The sequence below is a fragment of the Anarhichas minor genome, unplaced genomic scaffold (assembly GCF_050575085.1).
Source record: "Anarhichas minor isolate MPS153535 unplaced genomic scaffold, ASM5057508v1 ptg000002l, whole genome shotgun sequence".
Classification (NCBI taxonomy): domain Eukaryota; kingdom Metazoa; phylum Chordata; class Actinopteri; order Perciformes; family Anarhichadidae; genus Anarhichas; species Anarhichas minor.
In genome coordinates, this window is record NW_027466448.1 from 8,790,230 (window position 1) to 8,812,337 (window position 22,108).

Here is a 22,108-nt window from a genome sequence, read left to right on the forward strand (position 1 = left end):
TCTTAAGCTTAGCTCACTGTTGTACTTATTGTAAATCCCACTGGATAAGAACAGAAGGTTTATTAAGGGGACGAGGGACGATTATTGCAGTTTGATTGATCTCTACTGGTTGGATTTGTGCTTGTAATTGCATTTCTGGCAGCAATCAAATAAAATAAAAGAATATTTAAAAACTGGCTTCATAGTTTGTTTCTTGTTTTTTGTGTTATTTTTTACCAAATTATCACCAAGTGATGAAGCTGAAAAATACAAAGTGATCATTTTCTATCTCATCATCCATATTGTTTTTTCATTGATCTAGCCCTCTAAAGAGAATGTTTCAATAAGTATGGCTGATTCAACGACACGTGTGTTAACCTCTTTCCTTTATTCCCCTGAGGTATTGCTCTCTGATTGGTTGTTGACACCTGAGACCGCACCTGGTATTTTATGAATACAAAGCGTGTTGTGAGGTGAACGTCTCAGCTCGCCAACATTTAACTGAAATGGACAGATGGCGCAAAAAACCCAACATTATTTACAGAAGGTGGCGAAATCCCGAACGGAGGTAAAACCACCACATGCGTTTACTTTTGTATTTCCTCATATGTTTATCTGTGGTATTAGGTAATGTAGTCTACTCTGAGTCAAGAACCTGTCTGGCAGCTGTCTGCACACAGAGTGTTGAGGGTGGAGACTTATTACAAAAATAGCACGGGTTCTGGCGAATCGGTCATAAAGAGACAAAGCAGTGTTTTAAATAAGTTAACAATAACGTATAGTAACATTCAATGGACTCCGGCTTTGAGTTGCGTTTCCAAAAAGTCCGCGAGAGTTTAGAGCTTTCCAGCTGTCAAATCGCAAAGTGCCTGATGCTGTATGCGCAGTTCCCGAAAGTCCGCGTTTCTGCAGACTTTCCCAGAGGAAATTACCCACAGTTCATAACGTTGTGACGTTAAATCATAGACTGCGTGCAAGAAGTAGCCAAAACACAGGGTTCCCTTTCTCATTTTCCAGTTTGTTCATCCTCGATTCCTTTCCTCGTCTCCTATCCTCGCTTCTGAGCCCCGCCCACGGGAAATGCGAGGAGAGAGGAGTTGAGGTAACAGGCATTAAACAAAATGAGATATCCTTCCCTACTAACTATATATCTATATATATCTATAGATCTATCTATCTATCTATCTATCTATCTATATATATATATATATATATATATATATATATATCCTGCCATGTTTGAGATTATTCCAGCTGCGTGTCACGGGTGCCGAAAAGCTTTTTATTTATTTATTTTTAATGTCTTTAAATATGTGATCTGGGGCCAACTACCTCCTTGGGGTGAAATTACAATGCTCATGCTAGGCAGATAAAAGTACCAAACCACCTGTTAAAAGGCACCAGAATACAGGAAATGATATCTACTCTGTTAAAAGACCCCTGCTAGTTTGTCCCACCCACATTTTCAGTGCATCCTATGTTCACAGTGTGTTGCCACAGAGCTATGTATTCCAGTCTGAGGCAAATTCATTTTGTGATCAAAATTGACACATTGTACTTAAAAACTCAACCTTTTGTGCTTAATAATGCCTGTTTTTCTCCCTTTGGTGTGCCGACATTAAGGAGTGAGGTGAATTTTGTGGGTCACAACGATGAAGACTACACAGAAAATGAGATCTGCACCGTAACCTCAGCAAGAGTCAACTCGGAGGGAGTAAACTCTGCATCCACAACTGGATTTCATGAAACTGAAGGTCTGTAGAACAACTATTAGTTGTAGTTTATTCACATTTTGATCTTATCCGTCTGTGTGAAAAATACACAATAAACAAGGTGGCTTTTCGATTTAAATGTGTAATTCTTGCAAACTGAAACTATGCCTGTTTTTTTTTTTTGTGAGGGAAAAGGTGGGAGACAGTTTGCATATAAGCTGAGGAATGCTACATTGCACCAGTGTAGATGACCTGACCTGCCATCAGTAGTGGGAGAAGTAATTCAATAATTTAACGTAAAAGTAGCGCTGCTGCAATCTAAAAATGTCATGCATTTAAAGTTTTACTAAAAGTACAAAAGTATTGATAACAAAATATACTTGAAGTGTCAAAAGTAAACATATTTATTATGCAGAAGAATGGCCTCTGTCGGGGTTCATCGTTATGTCTTTGGATCAATATTGTTGATGCATTGACATGAGCATACATTAATGTTGCACAGTGTAGATATCATTTTATTAGTTTGATATACTTTTTTGTAGTTTAATCTGTAACAATGCAACATATTTTAATGTAATGTTTGTTAAATTTCAATTTGAAAAGTAACTATAGCTTCCATTTAAATTGTTGGGGAATAGAAGTACAACGTAGCATTAAACGAAAAATACTTAAAGAAAGAACAAATACTTCAAAGATGTACTTTTTTTTTTTATACACAATGTGCTGATCGGAGGCCTGTTAGTTGCAACACATTCACGTGATGTTTAATCAGCTTCTGTTGCTCTTAAAGAGACAGTTCAAAGCTCCTAGCAAAAGTATTTAAAAAAAATATATATATCTATATTTTAAAATATTACTCATTTATTATGTTGTGCTTGTTGTGATTCTTCAGCAATGCTCACATTTCTTTACAGTGAAATTGCAGTGACTGTCTTGTCCCTTTTTTTTTTTTTACAGAAACCTTCACAGTAGACGATGCGCTTGAGGCCTTCGGCTTTGGAAAGTTCCAGTGGAAAATGTCTGTGCTCACCGGACTGTCATGGGTAAGAATCCTAAAACACGCAGAAAAGTCCTCACTCTGACCTCCAGATGCTGAATGTCATGTATAGCTCTCCGCCTCTCTGAGAGCAGATAGGAGACGCCATGGAGATGATGATCCTCAGCATCTTGGGCCCCCATCTGCACTGTGAGTGGAGGCTGCCAAGCTATCAGGTGGCTCTCATAACATCGGTAAAGTCCCTTTTTTAAGTACTGTGTTCTCAGAAAGTGTTATTCTACAGCAAGTTAATTCTGAAATGTGTGAACATCTCTCTCAAGATCTTCTTTTGTTGTTTTTATTGTCTCAGGTGGTGTTTCTAGGAATGGGGATCGGTTCACCTTTAGTGGGGAGTGTGTCTGACGTCTACGGCAGAAAAGCAGTAAGTGTTATATTTGGGTTTTTAATGATTTAGGTATTTTTTTGTACATGATTTGATGTTTAACTTCTGCGTTTGTCTCTGTGGTGAACAGGGTCTGATGCTTTGTATGTGCTGGGCTCTGTTCTACGGCCTGTTGAGTGCCTTTGCTCCGGTGTACGGCTGGCTCTTGGTCCTGCGGGGCCTCGTAGGCTGCGGTCTCGGAGGAGCTCCTCAGTCGTAAGTTCAGCTGCTTCCTCTGCTCGTGAAGCCTGCACTGAACAGACCTGCACATTTCAATAGCCATGAAACGATTTGCAATAAACGTTGGGTCTCTTTTAAGGGTGACACTGTACTCAGAATTCCTTCCAGAGAAGTCGAGAGGCATCTGTGTCATGCTGATTTCGGTACTGTGGTGGTTCTGTTATCTCTGCATGACTTTAACTGTATTCCAGTGTCGAATCTTCGGTCTGATCAAGCGCACTGCTTATTGATTCCCTCCTGATTGATGTTTTTTTTTGTGCATCAGGCATTCTGGGCACTTGGCTCCGTGTTCGCGGTCCTCCTGGCATTGTTGACAATGCCCACTCTCGGCTGGAGGTGGCTGCTCTGCTTGTCTACCATACCAATGGCAATCTTTCTTTGCTTCTCCTTCGTAAGTATGTTGGTTATAAAATAAAACCAGCCGAGAATCAAGCTCCAACGGAACTTTCCTGTGTTGCACAGTGGCTACCTGAGAGTGCTCGTTTTAATGTGCTGAGCGGAAAAACGGAGAAGGCCATGGCAACTTTAGCACGCATCGCCAAAGAGAATGGGAAGGCCATGCCGCAAGGAAAGCTTATCGCCTATAAACAGGTGAGGTTAAAGATAAAAAGGTTTTTGTATTTCTTTCAGATAAAGGACACAAGTGTCCAATACAATGTTTAATTGTTGATATTAATAAATAAGCCTTTAATTATTCTTATTTCACAGAATGGCCGTGGACGGATCAAAGCTCTCTTCTCTCCCCGGTATTGGAGGACTACTCTTCTTCTGTGGTTTATATGGTTGGCTTAAATAACACATTTTCTCCTCTCTGTCAATTTTCCTTAATCTGGTATTTTGATCTAAGGTGATTACATAATCAAGGCCGGATTACCAAGTAGTGGTTGGTACCCAGGGCAGAGGAAAGATAGTGCTGAGATTGCCTTGTGTCGTCTGCTGTGTGCACTTTATATGATGGGAAATTAAAGGCGTGTCTACACACACAATGCACAGAGAGTGGGAGCAGCAGATTTTAAATGATTTCTTACCCCAATGTCCTCTAGTAGGTTAATCCAGCCATGTGTTTTAATGCTTTGTGTTCAACTACGTGTGCTTAGAACGCTGCATTGTGTTTTTATCCAAAGGTTTGTAAACACCTTCTCCTACTACGGGATAGTCCTGTTGACGACTGAGCTGTTCCAAGCTGGACCTTCATGCGAGAGTGAGTATCAGCACCCTGTGGACCAGATTTTAACTTTTGTCATAATGCGTCTTAAATTGGAACAAACTCCAAAAACAAAGCTATCCTTCCTTCCTCATAGCGACGCAAGGGGCCAAGATTGAACCAAGCTGTAGTCTGGAATGCAAATATTTGACATCAGCCGACTACAAAGACCTTTTATGGACAACCTTAGCTGAATTCCCAGGTGAAAGGCTCCTTATTAGCAGTTTCTCAGAGCTGTGGTATGTAATTAAAACTTTCAGGTGAAGACCTTCATGATGCCAAGAACAGAGTTGAGCCCATGTACAGAGGTTCCTCCATATTTCTTCTTCATCTGTTGAATTGTAATTAATTCACACTGTGTCTTGACTGCCACATTTAAAAGATGATTTCCATGTTTGTTTCAGGTATTTTAGTTATCCTTCTGGCAATTGACCGTATTGGCAGGAAGAAGAGCATGGCCCTGTGTTTCTTCGTGTTTTCTTTGAGCATTCTGCCCATATACGCTTGTATTGGGAGGTAAGTTTGTGTCTCTGTGTTGTTGTGTCACATTGGAACAGTAGCAATATATTAAAACCTCAATCCTAACTGTTTGTCTTTCTGTCCATGCAGGACAGCTGTCACAATCTGCCTCTTTATAGGCAGAGCCTTCATCTCTGGAGGATTCCAAGTTGCTTTTGTTTACACACCAGAGGTATGTCTTTTACCAAGTTAACATTTGGTTTTAGATCATTTGAATTAGGGCTGCCCCCTCTTAGTTGATTAGTCAACTAATTTCTTTAGGAAATCCATCTTTTTTTCAATGCTTCTTTCATGCTGAATGACTTTTTGTGTGATTTCTTTGTGGCGAAATTTTATTCTAAAGATCTGTCGATTTAAAGCAACTAATGGATTAGTTGACAATGGGTGTTAGTCGATTTTTTTCTTTGGTTGAGCACCGCCCTAATATGAACTGGACAAAATGCTCTCTCCTCTCATTAGGTGTTCCCTACAGAAAACAGAGCATTAGCAATGGGGATTTCAAATATGATGAGCAAGGTGGGGGCCCTGATGACCCCCTTTGTGGCACAGGTATGCAGAAGTTCCAGCACCATTCTGATATCAGACTCTTTTTAGGCTGTTTCTCTGCCTGGCTCCTCACATTTTGGCTTTTGGTTCTAGGTGTTGCTCAGGACATCAGTGTATGGCACCCTTTCGTTGTACTGCGGCTTTAGTCTGCTGGGTGGCATCGCAGCCTTGATGCTGCCCATTGAGACGTTGGGCAGGGGTCTGCAGGAGTCCAGTCTTTATGAGGGGGACGGAGAGCAGACGACCACCACAACAACCAGCGAGTCAAATGATACAAACGCAGGAGAACCAGAGGTCACTCAGGAAGAGTGAAACCATTTAAAATAAAGGATTCTTTGTCTACTCCAAAGCTGCTGCAGATGCCACAGTTGTCTGTTTAACTTTGTCCCGTTGTTCTTCACCCATCATCGCTCCCAGGATTCAAACTAATCTCATTACAGGCAGGGAGTGATAATTGAGGGCAGGCCTACTTCCCATGTCTAATGAGAGCAGAAGCACACTTGGACCCGGTTTGTTTACCCTCTCTACATTTGGGCCATGAAGAGCAACGGAGGGGTATATGGACAATGGTGATTCACTGTGCTCTGCTTGGAGCTACACATTTTTAAGACGTGCCCTAACATTTTGTATAATAAATGACTTCTTGTATTTATTTATAAGCCTGCCTTTTGCTAATTAAAGCTGTTCAATATTCCTTGGACTCTGTTTTATTTTGTCAGTGAAGAAAACATGCATGGTTCTATTAATCCATAAGTGAATCAGCAGAAAACTAATCTGCAATTATGATAAAATCCAGACATTATTGTCAAATGTAAGAATTCGTCCGTTTCCTTGTTTACACATTATAGTAAATAGTTTTCAATTTGGGACTTTTGGTCAAACAAAACGCATTTGGTGACATCATATCTGACTCAAGGAGATCGTGACGGTCACTTTTTTTTGACTGTTTACTGATGTAGACCAAACAATGTAACGAGCAGATGAATCGATCATGAAAATACTCGCTGCTTGGTGCCCTCCTTCAGGTCAACCTCACTGCGTTTCATAACACGAGCAGAATATTATTTCATCATTTGTATTTGGGAGTTCCTAGTCTGGCCAGTCACCTTGACAACATTGGCCCAATGACAGCGCGCACGCGAACTAGGCCAGCCAATCACAGGCGCCCGGCGAAGCTGCATGTCATTTCTGCTCCGCTTGCAACCTGCACCGTGTTTTGTTTGTCTGTCTGCGCAGCAGTGATGAAACCGCGGGGTCCGCTGCTGGCTCGGTACAAACGGCGGAAATCTCTCATGACTTCCCGCTCATGAGGTCTCCGGTAACCGCAGAGGACGCACGGAGCAGGACCGAACGGGAGCACCGCCGGGGCTCTGGAGTGTGGAGGTGCTGCTGGATGAGAGACTGACTAGGCATTTTCTCCCCGGTGACAGAGACAATCTCAGCGGCGCATCTTCCCACGTCCTCCTCCCCTCCCCTCCCTTCTCCTCTCCTCCTCCTCCTCCTCCTCCTCCGCTGCCCTCCAAGGCTGCAGCCCACCGACCATGGCCCTGGTGACTCTGCAGCGCTCTCCCACCCCCAGTGCAGCATCCTCGGCCAGCACGACGAACAGCAGTGCGGGGGAGGTAAGTGGAAAAGCCGGGGCTCGGTCTTTGTGTACGAGGAAACGCCGAGAAGGCGCCTGCAGGAGAGCCTCTATCAACCCAGGCGGTGTGGTGTTCAATATCCCACAGGAAGGGTTAGCCATCCTTTCGTCATTGCTGTGTGTGTGTGTGTGTGTGTGTGTGTGTTACAAACTTGATTTATTGTTGCATTGTTTGCAGCAGAGAGTTGTTTGTGGCTACTGTGGCAGCGGATTTGTAAACAAAATCCTGCAGCGGGGGAGGGGGAGGCTGCTGGGTTTAGCTGTCAGAACAAAGTGGTCATTTTGCTGCTGCACAAACAGTTGCTGCGTTGCACTCAGGTTGTTCTCCCTCCTTGTTATTGGCCTTTTTATGTAGTAATGCAGCCCCAATGTTGGGGTGTAGGCTTTAAAGGGGAACGACGATCCATTATGATCAGCGTGTGTGTGCCCCAGGACACTTTAGTCAAGTGTTGGTGAACTTGCAAAAAGAGAAGCACTTAATGAGTGCTGCCACTGAGGTGGTACAATCAAGTGACGTTAGATGTATGCAACACCCCACGCAAACATCTTACTAACCTGTATTCAGTGGGGTTTTTTTTGTCACAATTCAAAAAGTGAGTGTCATTTTCTTCCAGCTCCTGACAAACAAGAAGTAACATTGACTCTGAGGAGTTTGAGGCTGTGAAGCAGACGTTGAATCCCATATGGAACACCTAATCTTAGCGGCAAACACGTTCAAATGTGGAGCGGTGCCAGATTTTAACTCTAAATGAAATCATAACACCAGGGTTAGTGCTCCAGTTTTCTAGCTTTTAGGAGAGTGGATTATGTGCTCTTGGTAGGCTGACTGAGCCGAGACACAAAAACAAGCGGGGACATTCTTCCTCTGATGAAGAGTTGGGTTTTTAACCTCACTTTCTGCATTACGGCTCACTATTCCGCAAGAGTCGGGCAGCAGGAAGGAGAAGTGGATGGGTGTGATGTTTGAAGGCCTCCTAATGATTCTACTGTTGTCTCTATAGCAGACGAGATCACAACACTGACAGGACAGGACCAGCAGTAGGCGCTGGCATGCTTCATTCCTATCCTCAACATCCATTCTGTGCCTCTGTACCACCTCACACCTTTAAAGATTTAAAATCATTAATGTACCAAGGTCCAGTCCGTTCCCGCCCATGTGGCTCTGCAGCTCGGGTCTCTCACTTATATACAGCGAACAAATGATGCATCATACTCGCAACGAATGTCGGCCTCCAGGTGACCCAAACAACAGTTCCATGTGCTCAGTGCAGTAGTCTCTGTTCACTAATCCGGTCTGGAACAACTGTCCAGTTCTGCTGCATACTAGATTCACAACGATGGCTGTTTTTTTTTAAAGAAGAAAATCTAAATCCTCTCCTCAGTGTTTCCTTGACATTCATTTGACACTGCCGTTACACGTCGTCGTGCTGTTGCCGTCTTTAAATCCTTTGTTTTTGTCTTTCAGGATTGTGGAAGTGATGATGAGCGGAAAAATAATCAGAGGTAAGGATCTCTACCGTTTAACAAGTCATGTGTTGGAAGTTCTTGCAGGATTTCAAACACATCTACAAAGAGATGTAAACTTATTGTGCTTCTGATTTGTGGAATGTATTTTTTTTTTAGTTTTGTCTTTGTGGTCAGTGGGCCTTCTGACCCTGCATGAGCACCGAGGGGGGAGACCAGCAGACGGGGGTGTGTCGAGCTGTAATTTTCAGTCTACGATTGTATTTGAGACGGTAGAATCATGACAAGTATGACTGAAAACAACAGATTTAAACACGTCATCTTAACAACACAGTTATCTCTCCTCTTTGAACATTTCAGGCTCAAACAGTTGAAGCTGCAATCCATATTTACTTGGAAACCTGGAAGTAAACGGTACAGATACATGTGCTGAGTTAATAAAAGGATGACATCAGGGTGTGTGTGTGTGTGTGTGTGTGTCATCATGGTAAAATGAAGTCTTTAAGACAACCTACTGTAGCAGGAACTACTGCAGAAGCGGTTTTCAGTACTTTGCCAGGTGTTTATCTTTCTGTCTGTGGACAGGTTTTGTCAGCGTTATAGCGTCACAACTGTGCAAGATGCTGTCATGAGGGAAGGTGTAATTAGTCCCCCACTTTACGCCCGAATTGGTGTCACGGCTGTTGTGATGGTCTCTAGTTTGGTCATGTTTCTACCAAATGCATGTTGCACAATTGACATAATGGATGTAATGGTTCTTTAACTGGTAGAAGGGTTTAAACGACACACAAATTGGGAAAGACGGTCACACGTCAAATGACCAACTGTATGGAATGAATCGTCAAAGCGGCGTGATGGTGATTATTAAGAGCTACTCTGACAGGCGACGAGCTGCTTGTCTTGTCCTCGGTCCTGAAGATACAGGAGCATCAGTGTGTTTTCTGTAATGGCCCTCAGCTTCTCGCAGTTCAGGAGGAAAAACCTGCTGGAAGTACAGTTGATTTAAAAATGTTTCCTCAGTTACTTAACGGAGAGCCTACTTTTTGTTCCTGCTCGTCCACAAAGCTTTTCTTTAATCAACCCAACGTCACAGAAGTCCAAATCTGTGTCAGTGAAGCTTTGGCACAGACTCTGTCTTTGTACTCACTGTGTGTGTGTGTGTGTGTGTGTGTGTGTGTGTGGGTTTCATTCAAAACAGTCATGTCATGCCTCGCCTGGAGTGTCTACATGAGTAACCCGTTTCAGTGGCTCAGCAATTCATCAGCGCAGAGTCTTCATTTAGAATTCTGCATGACAGACTTCAGATTGACGCCAAGTAACGTTGCCAGTGCTTCGCAGCGCTTGCATGAATGATGGTATTGTGGCGTAGGGTGTTGCGTAGGGAGAGCTGATTGCCGAAGCGCGTGCTGTGAAGAGGAGATAGTGAGATAGGGCAGCGCAGACGAGGAGACGAGGACCGAGAAAGCTGTGGGAGGCAAAAAGATGAAGGACTTGCTAGACCAGGACCACGGGGAGAGAAGTTAAACTGCTAGTTTCTGAGGCTGTCGTCTCCTCCCAACAGGAATACGCAGGTGTAGACGATAGATGGGAGGATGTTAATAAGAGGAGACTAGATTTGATTTATTTTTTTTCCTGAGGAGAATAGATGGTTCACTAGCTGCTAGCAGGATGCATCTGGTTGTGAAACCGCCACACAAAGCCATGCTCACCGTGCTGCCTCACTTTGTGGAGAAAGCTGCTCTGACTCGGAGGGAGATCTGTCGCATGTAAGTTCTCACAGCGGCACAAACAAAAAGTCGATAGCGGACTTGACAGTGAAAATGTATTGGGGTAAGTCGACGCTTACTGGCAGTTTGGGATGTTTAGAGTTGGCGGTCAAAGTTTGATAGTAAAGTGTACTTAATAGTATTGAAACTTTAAACGTTTAGGACAGTCATCCACATTTAAAAGTGTTTAGATCAGAAAAAGTCTTCTTTGTTGGAGCTTTGTGAAGAGTTTGAAGTTGTTACTTTGAAATCAACGCACCTTTCTCAAGTGTAGCGTACATTTGTTCAACGTAATTGATTCACATCACGTCCTGTGATTCTTTTACCGTTGTCTCTAAGTCTTATGTATTCTACATACAATTGAAAAGACATCGTGATACCACGTAGCAGGGGAGCTGAAACAAAAGGCCTTGTGATGGTCCCACTCAGTCATACCAGGCTCTCTCTGTCTGTGTCTGTCTGTCTGTGTGTGTGTGTGTTGGTTGAGCAGGGGTATGAGACTGCGGTAAAACAAAGCTGCACTCTGTTCTGTGTGAGAAAAGACGCTAAAGCTCTCCTCCTGCTTCACTGCAGCCCTCGTTACAAAAGGCATGACCCCACAAGTCCCGCATCCAGTACAGGTCCGACGGGAGAGGAAGTCTCGATTGTCCGAGCACATTTGGAAAGTCTCGGTGTACCGCTTGATTCAGTAGACCCATGCAGGGAGGCGTCTGTTAATCATGCTATAAAAACACAGGGCTGTAAAAGTCACCGCATCAGAACTCTGCTGACTTTCAGCCGCTGATGAGCCCTCTGTCCTGCTCGCTGAACCAGCGAGGACTTGATAAGTATGCAGCCTACACCCGAGTGCTCACTGTGCGTACGGGATCCACACTGCAGACATGTCTTTTTGTTTCATGATGATTTTCTAGGTTTTTATTAGAGCAGCTGGTGAATGACAGGAACGAGGGGATGACGAGCAGCAAAGGTCAACTTTGTTCACCGCAAATCTTCAACCACATGATTTGAAAATGGGATTGTTTAACTCCGGTTCGGCCACGATGGCTTATTTGCAGATCAACAGAAAATTGATTTGAAAATTTAGATTCATCGTTGGTGTCTCTCCAAAACATTCATCGGTTTGAGCTTCTCGGTTTTTGAGGATTTGCTTTTCTTTGTTCTGTGTGATCGTAAATTCAATATCTTTTGGTTTGGGACTGATCGTCAAACAGAACAAGCAATTTGAAGACGTCACCTTCGGTTCTGGGAAATTCTGACCATTTTCTGACATTAAATAGATCAAACGATAAGTTTCTTTCCAAAGTTTTTTTTTTTTTACTTAGCAGTTTAAGTCGCATACCGATAACACCGGTTCTATTGTTGCTCAGTTTACAAAGCCAAATGATGTTTTTTAAAAGCATTTCACAACCTCTTTAAATGTATGGTAATCACAGTGACAGTAGTTTCCTTCCAATGTGTGAGAAGACATTTGTTTGCTAATGAGGGAATAGAAAAAACAAAGAGATTGACCGTTGATTGAGATGAGCTGAGAATGAGTACTAAAGATCTGGTGCGACATTAGAAGTAATGATGGTAGAAATAATGTAAAATGTTGCTTCTGATGACATTTGGCACATATGGAAAAAAACAACGTCTTCTTTCCATTTCAGTCTAAAGCAAAAATAAGGTTGTGGAGATAAGGAATGGGTCCGTGGTGTTCAGCATGTATACTTGTGCGAGTGATGTTTAAGGTGCATACACGTAAGGTAAAACTAAAGGGTTGTGGAGACCATGAAGATGAGGCTGTAAAAGTGGTTCTGAAGAGCAGGCCTTTTGTACGCTTGGCCGCTCCTGGTGCAGCCAGTTTTCTGCAGCTTCTTGCTCCCTGACTGAGTTCCTAACTAGTCAGTTGGGTTTTTATGTCTGAAATCTGGAGATATCCGAGCTGGATGATGAAGGGAATCAATGTGTTTAACTACGCCTGTACCGTAGCCAGCCAGTAGATGTTAAATCACTCCCCTCTCTCTCTCTCTTCAGTCCAAAACTCTCCTTTTTGAAAAGAAAGCGGGAAAACAATAAATCCTTACCTCACTTGGGTTTGACTCGTTGGGTTAGAACGAAGCACAGGGAAGAGTGGTTCAACTAGAACATTATCAACCTGTGTGTGAAAGTGTCGACACTTGTAAACAAGAAGTTCTTTGATGGCAATTGTTGAGATTTCAGTCGCCCTCAATGTATTTTCCACGTCTGCCTTTTCCAGCCTCAGTGAGAGCTTCTTCATGGTCAAAGGAGCCGCCCTCTTTCTGCAGCAGGGCGGCAGCGCACAAGGACCAAAGACCCCGACCCACCACAAGCATGCAGGTAGGAGCGAACTCGCACAGAAGCAGCTTTTGTTTCTCGCACAAACGAGCTCCAGACAAAAAGGAAAACTGTGTTTGCTGAGGTGTGTTTTTCTCTCTGTGGGTTTGTCTGTGTTTATTCTAAACTGTGGTCCGACCTGAAGTCACCGGCAGTTTAGCACAAGGGATGCCCACAAATCAGTTCAAACAAGATCAATCAGTCGGCTTAAAGTTATTTTAAAGCAATACACAGACGGTGTCTGTTCTTTAACTTTTTGAATTCTGGGCACTTGAGATTATTTCTTACAGAATCATGCTGCTGATGTTTGTCTGCACATCAAAGTGATGCTAAAATGCAGCATAATCATGCACAATCTAAAAATAAAAGCTCTTTAATAGACGCTCACTGTTTACAAGTTCCTAATCTGACGTCCTTGTTGAGCCTGATGTCATTTGAGGACAAAGGCGGGAGAAGACAGAAGTCTGTTTTGCAGGTGACTCGGGTGTTACTCGCTAGCACTTTAGCTTAGCACAGCTGGAAGGTCGCAGGGTTTACATTTGTCTTCATTGAGAGAAATCCGCGAGCATATTTCCTCCCACTGGAGATGAAAACCCCCCAAATGAATGTACAATAGAAGAAGCTGAATGATCAGTTTGTACTTGACCTTTTTTGTTTTTTTGTTTGTTTTGTTTTTTGTTAGAAATTCCCCAGAGTGTCTCTGCAGTGAAGCCTGTCAGCGATTTTTAAAGTGTGCATTTCTCTGTATTGTTAACTCTGAACTTGGTAATATTTTTCAGCTTATTGAAGGCAGTTTTAGCTTCTTACTGAAGGGGTGGGGGAATCATTTTCAAGTCCAGTGTCCAGTTTGAACATCCAGACTGTGACGGTGACCTTAACTCGTCCAATCAAACATGAGAACGAGCTGAACTAAACTATGCTTCTCGTTGTACACTCACTCAGTTTCCTAGTAAGTCTCAACGCGTGTTTCACTTGCAGGTGATTTACCTCAACACCTGCAGGTCATGTTTAAGATCCTCCGGTCTGAAGATCGCATTAAGCTGGTCAGTATGATACTTAACACACACACACACATTTATTTCTTTTTTGGATCGATTTGTTTGAGTGGGAGCTGTACACTTGAAGCTGTTACAGCACTAGTGTTAAATCCTCTTACTCATTGTGTTGTTTACTCAGGTTTGTTGTTTTTCATGCAGTTTTTGCACAATAGTTCCATGACCCCACCAGTAAATCTTGCATGCTCTCCTTCTGTTCCCCAGGCCGTACGGTTAGAGAGCGGCTGGTCAGACCGGGTGCGCTACATGGTCGTCATCTACACCAACGGCCATCAAGACACAGAGGAAAACATCGTCCTGGGGATGGACTTCACAGACAAGGACAGGTAATGAATCTCTCTGCTGTCTCACGTTTTAGTGCCGTTTTATCTGATTTTATTAGATCTGTTCAAACGTTATTCTGAAATCGTTGTGCTCTACAGTAAAAACTGCTCTATTGGGATGGTGCTGCCACTGTGGAGCGATTCCAACATACATTTAGATGGAGATGGGTAAGTTTCAGTTTGTCCTTTTCATAAAAGCTGGAATACGTAAATCAGCTGGTTGAATATTTCTGCTGATATTGAGGTGGGCTTCCAGCTGCATGTTTTTGTTGTTCTCTGCCTGTTAGGTTTTTCTGCCCACCAGTGGCAGAGGAGTGCATTACATGCATTTTTGTGTGTGTGTGTGTGTGTGTGTGTGTGTGTGTGTGTGTGTTCTTGCTGACCTGTTAACATTGTCTCTGTATGCTGGAGGAATGTTCCACCGGTCGGTGTCCTGAATAGTCCCCATGGACGAGCCGTGTGCAGTCTGTGTTTACATCCCCCGACAGCTCTCTGCATCTCCACCCAAAACGTGAACTGATCTTCCCTCTCCTCCTCTTCCTCACCAGAGGCTTCAGCGTGAACACGGCAGGGCGATCACATGTCTTCAAGCCTGTATCCGTGCAGGCCATGTGGTGAGTGAATCCTTCGTGTTTACCTGGGATTACCGGCGCGTGGACACGAGGGAAACACGCGTTGGCCATGCTGGATAATTGTTGTTATGGACTCTCACATTGGGTAGATGGAAACATGTGTACCAGACCTCAAGGCATGTTCAGGTTAATTTGAGTTTTCAGATGTTGTGTGCAGTGTAAAGGCACCGAAAAGCTGAGGGTGAGATTAGCCTAGTTAGCTCAATTATGGGGTCAAGTAGCAGCTTCACAAAAAGGTAATAAATAACTGTTAGACTTTGTCCAACATTGAGGCTTTGCACTCGTCACCAGTAACATAAATGAACATAGGTACAAACTGCCACCAATTAACCAAAATTGGTTTGGTAAATAACAGAAAACTATAGAGCATTTGACTATAATTCCCCACTGTGCTCAACACTGACCTGGTCCAGCACGACACTACTGTCATCACAGTTTGTTCAAAAACTTCTGGCAGTCTAGCTCGATCCATGTGCCACCTGCTGGTCACTTATCAGAACGACCAATAAACAAGTCTGCCGATGTCTTATTGGCCCTGATTTGTGACAATGAAGTTATTGCTCCGTGTCTCCGCAGGTCTGCCCTGCAGATCCTCCACAAGGCGTGCGAGGTGTCGCGCCGCTTCAACTACTTCCAAGGGGGCATTGCTCTCACGTGGATGGCCTTCTACGAGAGCTGCATCACCTCGGAGCAGAGCTGCGTCAATGAGTGGAATGCTATGACCGACCTGGAGACCGCCCGGCCCGACTCGCCCACCATGTTCGTCGACCGGTGAGACCCCACAGGCTGCTCCATGCAGCATAACGGTTTACGTTATGAGAACATTTTTTTTTTAACATGCATGGTGTGTGTATTGTGTCTTTAGTCATGGAACGGATTTTTAATGCTTTGGACACCAGCTGTTGTCTCTTTTGTCTTCAGCTTGGGGAACATGTTACACTGTTATGCTAATTTCCATTCAGACAGCAACACTGATGTATTGACTCATTATGTGCAGGCCAACTGAGCGAGAGAGGACAGAGTGTCTCATTAAAGCCAAGCTACGCAGCATCATGACGTATCAAGACCTGGAGAACATCACCTCGAAGGAGGTATGTGGCAAATCGACGACGTGTGCGATGGGTCCAGATCTTTCTATAATACTGTACTTAAAGGTTTTAGAAAGAAGACACATCTGATTTTCATGTTTTATTAATGTAGCGTTCATTAGCTGTACACTGTTTTAGTAAAGTGCTTCTTGTTCAATCCTCGTCCACAGATCCGTAACAAGCTGGAGCAGCATATGAGCTGTAACCTCACAGAGTACAAAGAGTTCATAGACAACGAGATGCTTCTGATCATGGGTCAGATGGACAAGCCCACTCTCATCCTTGACCATGTGTACTTGGTGAGAATTTCATTTTTGCATTTTGATTTATTTCTTTTATCCTACCTTGAACTGTTTTTATATAATATTTTCTTAACATTTACACCGCGCTAATGCCAACTCACTGTCACACTGTGGTTTATACTTACCTCAGTACACTTAAGCAATTATCCATTATAAGTTTCCGTCTTTTTGCCTCTGTAGGGCTCCGAGTGGAACGCATCCAACCTGGAAGAACTACGTGACTGCGGGTGAGCTGATAGTGTGCACACCATGCAATCCTGATTTAATCCTACACCTTTTTTTATTCTTATAAAGAAGTAAATAAGCTATACATGTATAATTTTACCTGAAAGTTATGTTAATAATTGTGAGGCGAATTGTAAAATGATGCCACGTTAATCTGTTTAAAACACAGGCACATGACTCTGTATGACTTTCAGTTATTATTTAGTCAGTGCAGCAGTGTTAAAGATATTTATGCTGCGTTCAAGGTGCACAATGCCAAATGTAAACAAAAAACATGGCTGACCGTGTCAAACTGATATTCCTTTGGCAAGTGTACACACAATTAGACGCTCAGCAGTGCAGCCTCCACATTTTTTGGGACATTTTTTAAATTTTCCTGAATAAAAGTTGATGGACAACCGCTTCTTCATGAAGTCGGTGTGGATGTACTTTTTCTAGTCGGAGGTCAGACATTTTCTGTTCCGAGTTGTCTTGAACACAGCGTTAGTCTGATTCCACATGTCCTGAGAAACAGTTAAACTAAAAAGTAGTGTAACGACTAACATGTTATTGTTCTGGTTGCAGAGTGGGTTTCATCCTGAATGTTACCAGAGAGATCGACAACTTCTTCCCGGGGATGTTTTCTTATCACAACATCCGCGTATACGACGAGGATGCTACCGACCTGCTGGCCCACTGGAACGACACCTACAACTTCCTGGTCAAAGCCAAGTAAGACCACACATGTTAAGATACAGCAGTGGGCTGGTAAGAGTTGTGCAGATCATAAACTGTAAAACCAGATTGTTATCCAAGAATTGTGGAAACAGCAGCCAACAGAACTGTGTCCCCACAGCCCTTTGGTATTTACAGATGTGGCTTTAAGGCATCATTTTTAAGTCGTTACAGTTTGACTGGCTCACATCATGTATTCTCCTTAAGTCCTGGGGCCGTGACCCCACAGGACGCATATTTCTCCCACCCAAATGCATGACACAGCTGTGAGTAACGTAGACGGAGAGAACTGAAATGGTGCAATGGTGGCGTGCACCTCATGAAAACCATCGAAACCAAACACAAACGGATTTAACTGAATACTTTTAACGGCTACTACACCATCCTAACTGTCACCAACTAGATCCATATGAACTAATTGTTTTCTGTCCACCAGGAAGAACAACTCCAAGTGCCTGGTGCACTGTAAGATGGGGGTGAGCCGGTCTGCCTCTACAGTTATTGCCTATGCAATGAAGGAGTACGGCTGGTCTCTGGAGAAAGCCTACAACTTTGTCAAGCAGAAACGGAGTATAGCTCAGCCGAACGCTGGTTTCATGAGACAGCTGGCAGAGTACGAGGGAATCCTGGACGCAAGGTAAGCAGGTCTACAGTTTCACTCAGGTTTGCACTTTGCTGCAGTCACCTGCGTGTTTTTCTTTTTTACTCAGGTGCGGCCAGATACCTCAAGTACACATACCATAAAGCTAATAGCCATTACACACATCCTGCTGGTATTACAACTATAATGGTGATTTGCTTTGTGAAGCTTTCTGTTTTTTCCTCGCATGTAAACGAAAGCATATTTGCCTTCACAGTAAACATCGCCACAACAAGCTGTGGAGGCCTGAAAGCGATAAGGAGGGATCAGATGATTTGCAAGCCTCTGGCCACTGTACTGGTGGGGAGGAGACGCCAGTGCTCAGAGGGGAAGAAGCCCTGGGAGGCTGCGGGGCCTCTCCGTGCAGGGTTATGGGTCTGGAGATGGAGCCCCTTGACTCTCTTAACTATAACTATTACTTCAGACGTTTGTCAGACTCTGCATTAGACAGTGAGCCCTCCACTCCAGTGCGGGGCCCCCCTCTGGTAGGTATGGAAAGAGTTTTCATTGAGATAGAAGACGTGGAGAGGGATGCCCTATTGGAGGACGAGGGTTTCCCCATGGCCCATTTAGCCCTGCCTGGCGAGGGCACGGCAGCTCAGACGTGCGGCCGCCTCGACCCCCTGGAGGACATGAGACTGAGGCTGGAGATCAGTACTTTGGAGGAGGAGGATGAGGAGGAGGCCAAGAAAGAGGAAGCTGAGATGGCGGCCCTGGCTCAGACACCTGGGAATTCCGATGGGAAGAGGCCAGGGGAGGATGCTGAGAGGACGGAGGAGAGCCGGTTGGGCCTGGCCAACCTGAACACCAACAACAGCAACCGCATGGCTGCCAAGCGCAGCTGCCCTGCAGCTTTTGACGTGAGTTAAGAAAATGTCGCTTTTTTAATTGTAGTCATGTTTTGTTTTATTTCATATTAATTTAAATATTCTGCATGCCACTGACCATATACTGTGTTTGTATGTTACTCCATTTAGGACAGTGGTAGCACAGGAAACCCTTTAAAAGTGAAGCCCTCGTATCAGTCCTGTAAATACTGCCTCCGTCTACCACAAGTGCGGCGCTGTGACCGTCCAGCAGGAGGCCGTTCTCACCGCCTTAACCCCTCCCGCCACTGCACTATCCCCACCATATGCATAGATCCGCCCGGGACCAATTTTGCCTCCGCCCCAATTCTGCAGTCTCTGCAAGCCCCCGTTGTTGTCCCACCCAACTTGATCCAGCCCTCCAGTCATCTGTACCGCTGCTCCACCTGCACCCCCGGTGTCCCACTAACCAACCGCCCCAAACCGGTCTCACCCATGAGCTGCGAGGAGACTCCTCCTGGCCGCGGCTCGGTGGACACAGAGGACATGGACGAACCGCAGGGGGACGACATGGGGGAAGGACTATCAAGGGATGGTACGGGGGCCATCAGTGTGGCTCCCGCTGAATGTTTAGAACTACAACCTGGTGGTGCCATGGAGCTCCAGCAGCAGGCTCTGGCCCAGCTGCAAATGCCGGGACTGGGGTTAGAATTTGGTCTGGAACTGATGCGACAGAGGGCGGAGCAGCTCGAGAAGCTGCCAAGCTTGGCCATGGAGGGCCAGCTCCCGGTGGGGCCCCTGCCTTAATACAGTAACCCTTACATGGATGAGATGGAGGAGGAGGTTGGCCACTGCCTTCAGCAGGAACCCTATGACGGCTGTGGGCCTTTTTTAGATGACTACCGCTGTGGTGTCGTACCAGAAACGAAGCTCTGCTTTGACCTGAACTGTCATGTCCTGGCCTCATAGCTGCACTGTCACAAGCTGCAAACAGCCCTCTCTGTATTTCCAGAGAGTGTCCTGTCATTGTCTACTGGCACTAAGATCCAGATGAGGCTGGTTGTTTTGACCATTCGCTGAAGGCTTGAGTGCTTCTGGCCAGGTAAGGACTGAAGACTTTCCCTGTGTCCTTCCACTTGTCCCTCAGACCGGATGGAGGCTCACCTGGTCTCTTCTGAGCCTGCTGGCCCCACACCACATACAGGATCATCACACCTCCCCACAGCCCAGTGGAGATGAGCGTTATGCTGCCGTATTTACCCTCAACAGACAGGTTTGGCATATTCCAGAGGCGGCGGCGGTGGTTGTTTGTTTTTAACTCCTCAGAAAGCTATAACGAGCACTTTGGTGTCGATGGAAAGAAAAATACCTGAAGTTACCTGCTTCTTTCAGTGTACTGTATGTTTTTTCAATCCAACTCATCAACGGCATTCATGAAGGAGCTCGATGAATGTTTGCAGTTGCCCCATTTTGATTGCGTTCAGCATCTCCTCATGTTACCGCTGATAGCCGAATCCACTCTTACGTTCCCTGCTGCAGCTGCTTTTGCATCAAGAAAGGGCATTTCATGTGGAAGCATAATTATTTTGAGAAAAGGATGTGAGCCTTTTTATGCCTCTTTGTAAGGTGTTGTACCTCGGACCACAAGCATCTCGAACTGTTTAGGTCAAAGACTCTTTTGTTGTCTCTGCACAGTGGCTGGTTCACCCTGACCTCCATTAAAGTCAATGTAATCATGTACTTAAAGCACTCACTTTAGCCCCACGCATGACTTTGCAGTATTACAAAAACATATTGTCGACACACTTGGGCAGAAAACATATTATTTTAGGACTGAAATGCATTCAGATTTGTCATTGTCTAGTTTTAAGTGACAACAATCATGTGTCAGTTGGATCATGAATTGTTTAAAGTGAACCTAACCCCCTCGTCTTATGCCTGAAAGAAGAAAGAGACTGAAGAAAAACTTTCAGTTGTTGGGAGACTCGGTCAGGAAACATTCAGGAGCTCAAACGTGATTTTGTTCTGATCGCTTCCTGATGTAACCAAAGCCATATGATTTTTGCCCGGGACGGTAAATCCCCGTCATGATTTTAATTCTTCTTTTACTTTCTTACCGAGTCTGCATCCGGGTCCTCCTTTATCTCAGGAGGCTCCCAGGCAAACGCGCCTCACTCGGCTAACTTTCCCATCACCTTTCCCTAAACCCACGAACATCTGCGTAGACGCACCAATCATGTATAGATTTAGCACTTGAGCACAACTTTAGTATCCATTCACACAGTGCACACATCTCAGATCTGTAGCCACGTTTAATCAAACTCATTTGAGAACACTGAAGCAGAAATCAGACGCGGTTCCATTCTTTGCTTGCAGTGTCCATACGTGTGGGTGTCATTTATTTGATCTAATAACTATTATTTTATTATTATCATTATTAGAATTCTGACTTTGAAATTACCAAATACAATATTTCTATTTACAGTGTGAAAATTTGAAATTATAATCTGAAGTTACAATACTAGATTTTCCTTTTATTTTAAATACAGCTTAGTAACTATGTAGAAAACTGCAAAGCCCAGCACTCACAGGTCTTTCATCTCTTCAAGTCTTTTCCTCATTTAGTCCATTTCGTACATGTCGAGACAGCTTGAGGCACGCTTGTGTTCAAATTGTGCCACCAAGCCAAAGTTGCTGTGCCACGGGGTGTTGCTCTACAAGTTGCTCTTCTGTTTGGCTGATGTTGTGTTTTGGCACGCTGGGTGTGCTAGAATGGAACTGAAAGACGCCTGTTTGTATGCAGGAAAAAGCACATGCGAGTGTTTATTACTGTGTTTAAAGATCTGAGTGCTTCAGGAGAAATGAAAACTGTGCAAAGAATGAATGCAAGTTATTTAAATCATCTTTTAACCATGGGGTTATTGTGTTTTTATTTATTTATTTGTAGATTCAACATTTCTTTAGTTCGATCAGTAGAAACTTCCGTGCGTCCTCTGTTTCTTCTCCTCCCTTAATTGGACCCCAGGGAGCTGCAGGTTTGCTCCACTAGTTCAATTTAAAGAATTTGGTTTTTTGCCTTGAAACTGTTCTTTTCCCCCACGTGAGAGCACGATGTAACGTAAGGCACTTAAAAATCTGTTGCCAGCATTGGATACCGCAAACATCTGTAAAAGAAGAATTAAGAAATGTTACAAAGTGGCAACTTGGAGACGAGATTGGTATCTTGTCGCCTAACTCGAGAAAACAAATAAGCGTGTTTCCCAAAATGTTCTCTTCCTTTTTAATGTATTATTAATATGATTCTAATTTCAGCCAGCTGTTCACGGTGTGTTGACGAGTGAGCCTGATCCACGTGCTCGACACTGTGAGCACTAAATCCTTCTGTTTGCGTTCCCAGACCACAGCACTGAGTTCGGTTGTTCGCTTCATGTTTTGAATTTGTGTTTGTATTTAAGTGCCTTAACCTTGGCCTTAGCTCCATCATAAAGCATCACAG

At 44.1% G+C, this 22,108-nt stretch overlaps 2 protein-coding genes across 2 annotated transcripts; both read left to right on the top strand.

The window, feature by feature from the left end:
- The first annotated feature begins 485 nt into the window (after nucleotides 1-485).
- On the top strand, nucleotides 486-5,930 carry svopb (SV2 related protein b). Its single transcript, XM_076090143.1, has 16 exons — nucleotides 486-547; nucleotides 1,603-1,733; nucleotides 2,649-2,734; nucleotides 2,823-2,921; nucleotides 3,038-3,109; nucleotides 3,201-3,325; nucleotides 3,429-3,492; nucleotides 3,615-3,740; nucleotides 3,812-3,940; nucleotides 4,058-4,131; nucleotides 4,474-4,550; nucleotides 4,651-4,755; nucleotides 4,958-5,069; nucleotides 5,163-5,244; nucleotides 5,532-5,621; nucleotides 5,712-5,930. Exons 1-16 carry the CDS (start codon nucleotides 486-488, stop codon nucleotides 5,928-5,930), a joined length of 1,653 nt encoding a protein of 550 aa, XP_075946258.1.
- Nucleotides 5,931-7,159: 1,229 nt separating this feature from the next.
- ssh1b (slingshot protein phosphatase 1b) lies at nucleotides 7,160-19,419 on the top strand. The gene is made up of 15 exons (XM_076103664.1): nucleotides 7,160-7,240; nucleotides 8,726-8,763; nucleotides 12,730-12,830; nucleotides 13,806-13,870; nucleotides 14,087-14,208; nucleotides 14,305-14,373; nucleotides 14,754-14,819; nucleotides 15,414-15,608; nucleotides 15,835-15,928; nucleotides 16,096-16,224; nucleotides 16,408-16,454; nucleotides 17,017-17,163; nucleotides 17,603-17,803; nucleotides 18,024-18,666; nucleotides 18,784-19,419. Exons 1-15 carry the CDS (start codon nucleotides 7,160-7,162, stop codon nucleotides 19,417-19,419), a joined length of 2,634 nt encoding a protein of 877 aa, XP_075959779.1.
- Nucleotides 19,420-22,108: the final 2,689 nt, after the last annotated feature.